The 6,000-nt window shown below is 44.6% G+C and overlaps 1 protein-coding gene across 2 annotated transcripts in view; it reads left to right on the forward strand.

Annotated features, from left to right (window-relative positions):
* The window catches only part of supt5h (SPT5 homolog, DSIF elongation factor subunit), a 73,587-nt gene that overhangs the window by 59,586 nt on the left and 8,001 nt on the right, over positions 1-6,000 (forward strand). For both annotated transcript variants that reach the window (XM_073029382.1, XM_073029383.1), the window contains 5 exons: positions 2,370-2,472; positions 3,133-3,260; positions 4,177-4,282; positions 4,719-4,877; positions 5,698-5,866. In XM_073029382.1, coding sequence (XP_072885483.1) covers positions 2,370-2,472; positions 3,133-3,260; positions 4,177-4,282; positions 4,719-4,877; positions 5,698-5,866 — 665 coding nt within the window. The remainder of the gene's footprint in view (positions 1-2,369; positions 2,473-3,132; positions 3,261-4,176; positions 4,283-4,718; positions 4,878-5,697; positions 5,867-6,000) is intronic.

Here is a 6,000-nt window from a genome sequence, read left to right on the forward strand (position 1 = left end):
AAACTTAATGTTTGTTTTATAACTCTTACTTTGTAATACTTTGTGTGGCCTAGTACCTGTCTAGTCAGGAGCCACAAGAAGGGATCATACAATAGTGAATAGTTATTCAACCACGCAGTCTGTGCTGTCATTCAGTGTGATTTAGCCTCACCTTCTCCTTTTCCCTTCTACTTGTTTCTGTAACCCATGACTAGCAAAATTCTACAACTCAGTCTTAGACTTCAATTTGACCACTGGCCTGATTTTTTTTTTTGTTTAGGGGCAGGTGGTACTTCCAAATTCTCCCCCCACCCCTGAAGAGGTCAAATCTCACTTGGGTTTAAAATATTTATGAACTAAACTGTAAAACTCAAGCAATTAATTTTCACTTAATTGTAGATATTTCACCTCCAGTTGTAAGTACTTACCCTGAGAGTGAAAGGTGAGATGTTTGAGGGGAGTATGAGGGGCATCTTTGTCACCCAGAGGGTGGGGGATATCATTGAAACATTGATTATTGAAAGGCCTAGATAGAGTAGATGTGGATAGGAGTTTCGAATAGTGGGGGAGTCTAGGATCAGAGGGCACAGACTGAATATACAAGAATGTCCCTTTACAAGAGAGATGAAGGGGGATTTCTTGAGTCAGAGAGTAGTGAATCTGTGGAATTCACAACTGTGGAGACCAAGTCATTGGGTATATTCAAAGCTGAGGTTGATAGGTTCTTGACTAGTCAGTGTCAAAGGTCATGGGGAGAAGGCAGGGGAATGGGGATAATAAATCAGCCATGAATGAATGGTGGAGCAGACTCAATGGGCCGAATGGCATAATAATACTACTGGTGAGAGTGTGGAAGGAGCTACCAGGTTTGATTTTAGCATTTAAGAGAAGTTTGGATACGTACATGGATAGGAGTGGTGTGGAGGGCTATAATTCAGATGCAGGTTGATGGGCCGAGGCAGAATAATAGTTTGGTATGGAGTAGGCGGGTTTCTATGTTATAGTTCTCTGACTAAAACCCTCTTCACAGTAGAGCTCTTCCCCGTGTTACTAATGAGCAGCTGGCTTATGTTAGCCCAAACATAAAGTGAACATGAGATGGATTTATTGACTGCTGCAGGCGTCTTCGGTGTGTAAACACTGTTTGTGGCCGCATTCCTGACTTGTGGGTTGTTGAGGTTATGGGCAGTTCTCAGCAATGGAGCTCTGCCCTATCCTGGGGAAGTCATGTAGGTGCATTTTGAAAAATACCCTTTTATTTCATTTTCAGATTTACTAGTTACCCCTGTGGGGATGGTGTTGCTGTCCTACTGTTAAAGATGCTCACACAATGCACTAGCAAGGGAGTTTCAGTATTGAGGCTCAATGTCGAAATGTAGTTACACAGTATTTCAACCTCAGGCTAGTGTATGGCTTCAAGAGGAGCCTTCACGTGGTTGTACTCCATGAGCTCATTGATTTTGTGGGGCTGTCAGGGCAGCCGAGGTGAGTAATTGCAGTGTGTTTTGTAGACTGTGTAGCCTCCCTGTGCTAAGCTGGTGGATGGGGAGCCAGTCGAACAGGGTACTTTGTCAGGTGTCAGGTTTGTTCCAACAGCACTTACCCAAGAAAATCCTGACTTCTACCTTACACGTAGTCTTTGGGATATCAGTGGATGAGTCATTTTATGGAATACCCAGCCTCCGATCCCCTTTTGTAGCCACAGCATCTATGTAGCTGGTCCAGTCAATAGTAATAGGAGGGCACTGCCATGGTATTGTGGTTGAATTTCAGTGGTTCCATTTTCTTTTATCAGGGATAGTCAGTGTCATGAACTGTTGTTGGGTGTCTGTTATTTACCAAGTATCGGAATATTTCTGAACATCAACCTGATCTGAACACCCACCGTGGACGGTCCCAAACCTGACTGCGAAAGGAGGTGATTTGGGCATGGGACTAGCAATCCCATCCTGTATAAACCTTGTGCTACAGAAGCACCAACAGTATCTCCGAAGGCCTCATTCCTGGGAGAGGGAGGAGAAAGTGGGCTACACCTGGGATAATTTGAAAGAGTGGCCCAGGGCAGAGGACTCTGCCGTGCTGTTGTCCTCTGCCCAGTAGGGGTGACAGGCTTCAGCTAAGCTTAACCTAATCTGACTGGATGTAGGCATGTTTTGCTTTATTGGTGCAAAGGTCCTTCTGAACTTGGATGAATAAAGGTCTTTAATGACACTGCCCTGACGAGATCCTGCAGCGATGATTGACCTCGAGCAACCGTAACATCCCTTATGTTAGGTGTGAATCCAGCCGCTGAAGTGTTTTCCCCTTATTCCACTGACCTCAGTTTTATCAGGGCACATGGATGCCCCACCCCGCCCATTGCCACAGGTTGAATGTGCTTGTTTCCACAGGTTACATTGGGGTAGTAAAGGATGCAACAGAATCTACAGCCCGTGTTGAGCTCCACTCCACCTGCCAGACCATTTCTGTAGATCGCCAGCGGCTCACCACAGTGTAAGTATGCAGTTTCAGTGAACCAATTCCAAAATGTCGAGGGAGATGAGTGTGCCCAGTGAACTAACTCAGATTAGTTGGATCCAAACTCCAAATTCTCATGGTGCCCAGACTGAGAGTGAAGCCTGCCGTGGCTCTGGGAGTACATATGTCTGTGATTCCCAGTTCTTGATTAGTCAGGGCATCAGTGGTTATGAGGAGAGCGCGGGAGGATGGGGTTGAGAAGGATAATAGATCAGCCGTGGTGGAATGGCAGAGCATACTCAATGGGCTGTGTGGACTGACTCTGTTTCTGTGTCCTATGGTCAGAATGGAATTGATTGCTGATTGCTGAGAAGTGGATGGTGACTGCTTGGTGCGTTGTGCTGGTGGAACTAAACTAATAGTGGACTGATTTTCATTGGGTGGGGCGGATTGGGCTGGGCTGAATGGTCGTCTCCTGCTCCTAATTTGTAGGTGACTGAGAATTCTTCAGGTTGATCCTGGTTGATCTGGGATATTGCAGTCATTTTAAGTTCCAGAAATGAGAGCTTCTGTTTGTATACAAAACATATATTTAATCATTTAGATAATTTTATATTTAATATAAAGTTTAATGTCAGAGGTAGTGAACTAATTGTGTTCTCCAGATACTAAATGATTTAACATTTAAATTCTCAGGGACTCGAAGAAGAAGGGTGGCTTGACGTCTGCCTATGGACGCACACCTTTGTATGGATCCCAAACGCCACTATATGGTTCTGGATCTCGGACACCCATGTATGGATCCCAGACACCCTTGCATGACGGTAAGGTCACTCAGTAGGATGGCTATTCTTTTCCTATTCAGAATCTCTCTTGCCCATTGGTCATTATTAAATTATTTGGTATCGTTGGCAAGGTCCTGCATGGTGGAATGGTCTGCAAGGTTCGATCAGAACCAGGTTTAATATCACTGGCATATTGAAGTTGCCATTACTAGAGAGAAGGTACCTGGGAAGCTGAAAGGTCTGAAGGTGGATGAGTCACCTGGACCAGATGGTAAACGCTCCAGAGTTCTGAAAGAGGTGGCTAAAGAGATTGCGGAGGCATCAGTAATGATCTTTCAAGAATTACAAGATTCTGGAATGGTTCTGGAAGACTGGAAAATTGCAAATGTCTTTCCACTCTTCAAGAAGGAAGGGAGGCAGAAGAAAGGAAACTATAGGCTAGTTATTCTGACCTCAGTGTTTGGGATGATGTGGGAGGCATTTGTTAAGGATGAGGTCTGAAAATACATATGTCATCACACACAACCCTGAGGTCCATTTCTTGTGGACAATCACAGTTAATAAAAGAAACACCATAGAATCAATGAAAACTGCACACAAGACGGACAAACAACTAATGTGCCAAAGACAACAAACTGTTCAAGTACAAAAAACCCCCAAAAATAAACAAGCAAAAGTGAATATTGAGAACAGGAGATGAAGAGTCCTTGAAAATGAGTCCATAGCTTGTGGGAACATTTCAATGATGCAGCAAGTGAAGTTATCCCCTCTGGTTCAGGAGCCTGATGTTTGAGGTGTATTAGCTGTTCCTGAACATGGTGGTGTGGGTCCTGAGGCTCCTGTACCTTCTTTCTGATGGCTGCATTGAGAAGAGAGCATGTTCTGAATAGAATGGAATTTAAAGAAATCATCACTGAAGGTTAATCTATTTCCATCTAATTTTCCATTTTTCTAGGAAGTCGTACTCCTCATTATGGTTCCCAGACACCAGTTCACGATGGGAGCAGAACACCAGGACAGAGCGGTGCTTGGGATCCCAATAATCCCAACACACCCTCCAGGTTAGCAGACTTTGAAACATTAATGATACGGTACAGTTTGACTTAAAAAGTGTATGCAGAAATTAGCATGGGTTATATGGTGGTTGATTAAGCCCGTCACCCTTACGGGGACAAACAGCTCACTAGTGTCCTCTGTCCTAGGCCCCTCTTTCAAGTAGTCCCCAAGTGTACCCCATCTTTAAAGATCCTTCCTCTCCCAGAGAAGAAATCTTTGGAGCTTGTGTTGGCCTTCCTGTAGCTCTGGGTTTTTTTAATGGGAGGGGGTTGCTATCCCCATGCCCAATTCTTCTTTCGCAGCTGGGCTTGGGACTGTCCTTTGTAGAGGTAGATCACATGGTTTCATCTTTTTACATATCTGTTTCATTTCTTGCAATTGTTTATTTTCCTGCCTCGTCTGCCAATACCATTTTAAGAGGAAATATATTTAATCTCACAGGAATGAAGAAGACTACGATTTCCCTTATGACGATGAACCCACACCATCTCCTCAGGCGTACGGAGGAACACCCAACCCACAGACTCCAGGTTACACTGATGTTCCATCTCCGCAGGTTAATCCCCAATACAACCCTCAAACCCCTGGAACACCAGCAATGTAAGTACCTGCAGATCCTTTTTTTTGAGTAATTAACTATAGCTTATTTTATAAAACTGGATTTTTTTTTCCTGCATAACATACAAAATGCTAGAGGAACACAGCAGGTCAAGTAGCATCTATGGAGAGCTATAATCAGTCAACATTTTGGGCTGAGGCCCTTCATTGGGACCAGAAAGGAAGGGGGAAGAAGCCCCAATATAAGGTGGGGGGAGGGGACAGCGTACAAGCTGGAAAGTGATAGGGGAAGCCAGGTGGATAGGGGAGAGGGTGATGAAGTAAGAAGATTGAAAGTAATAGGTGAAAAAGGTAAAGGGCTGAAAGGGTAAGAATCTGATAGGATAGGAGAGGAGAGTGGACCATGGGAGAAAGGGAAGAAGGAGGGCCACCCCCTTTGGGGCTTTGATGTTTCTGACATTCTATGTGGGTTTCTTTGTTTCGTGGATGTTTGTGAAGAGGGTGAATTTCAGGTTGAGTACTGGATACCTACTCTGATATTAAATGCACTTTGAGCTAGAACCAGGGGGAGGTGATAGAAGAGAAAAGGTAAGTGGGAAATGGAAGAAGAGAGAAGGGGGAGGGGGAAGATTACCAGAAATTGGAAAACTTGATGTTCATGCCATCGGGAGGAGGCTTCCCAGACAGAGTATTAAGTGTTGTTCCTCCAACCTGAGAGTGGCCTCATTGTGGCAGTAGAGGGCCCCATGGACCAGCATGTCAGAATAAGAATGGGAATTGGAATTAAAATGGTTGGCTGGCTTGGCATTAAGATAAGTTTGTTCACTGAATGAGACCTCATGCTTACCATTTATTTTTCCAGGTACAACACCGACCAATTTTCTCCTTATGCAGCTCCTTCCCCTCAAGGATCTTACCAGCCAAGCCCTAGTCCGCAGAGCTACCACCAGGTTGCCCCAAGTCCTGTGGGCTATCAAAATACTCATTCACCAGCCAGCTATCACCCAACACCTTCACCCATGGCATACCAGGTAAGTTTTAAGCCAGCACGTGTGTGAATTACTTGCTTATGGTTTAACTGTTTTGACCATGTTGAGTTAGTGTAACTGTAAATTGGGGACCACTGCCTTAATGGGTTTGGTCAGGACTTGTCATGAGTGGAGAT

The sequence above is a fragment of the Hemitrygon akajei genome, chromosome 25, assembly GCF_048418815.1.
Source record: "Hemitrygon akajei chromosome 25, sHemAka1.3, whole genome shotgun sequence".
NCBI classification, from domain to species: Eukaryota; Metazoa; Chordata; class Chondrichthyes; order Myliobatiformes; family Dasyatidae; genus Hemitrygon; species Hemitrygon akajei.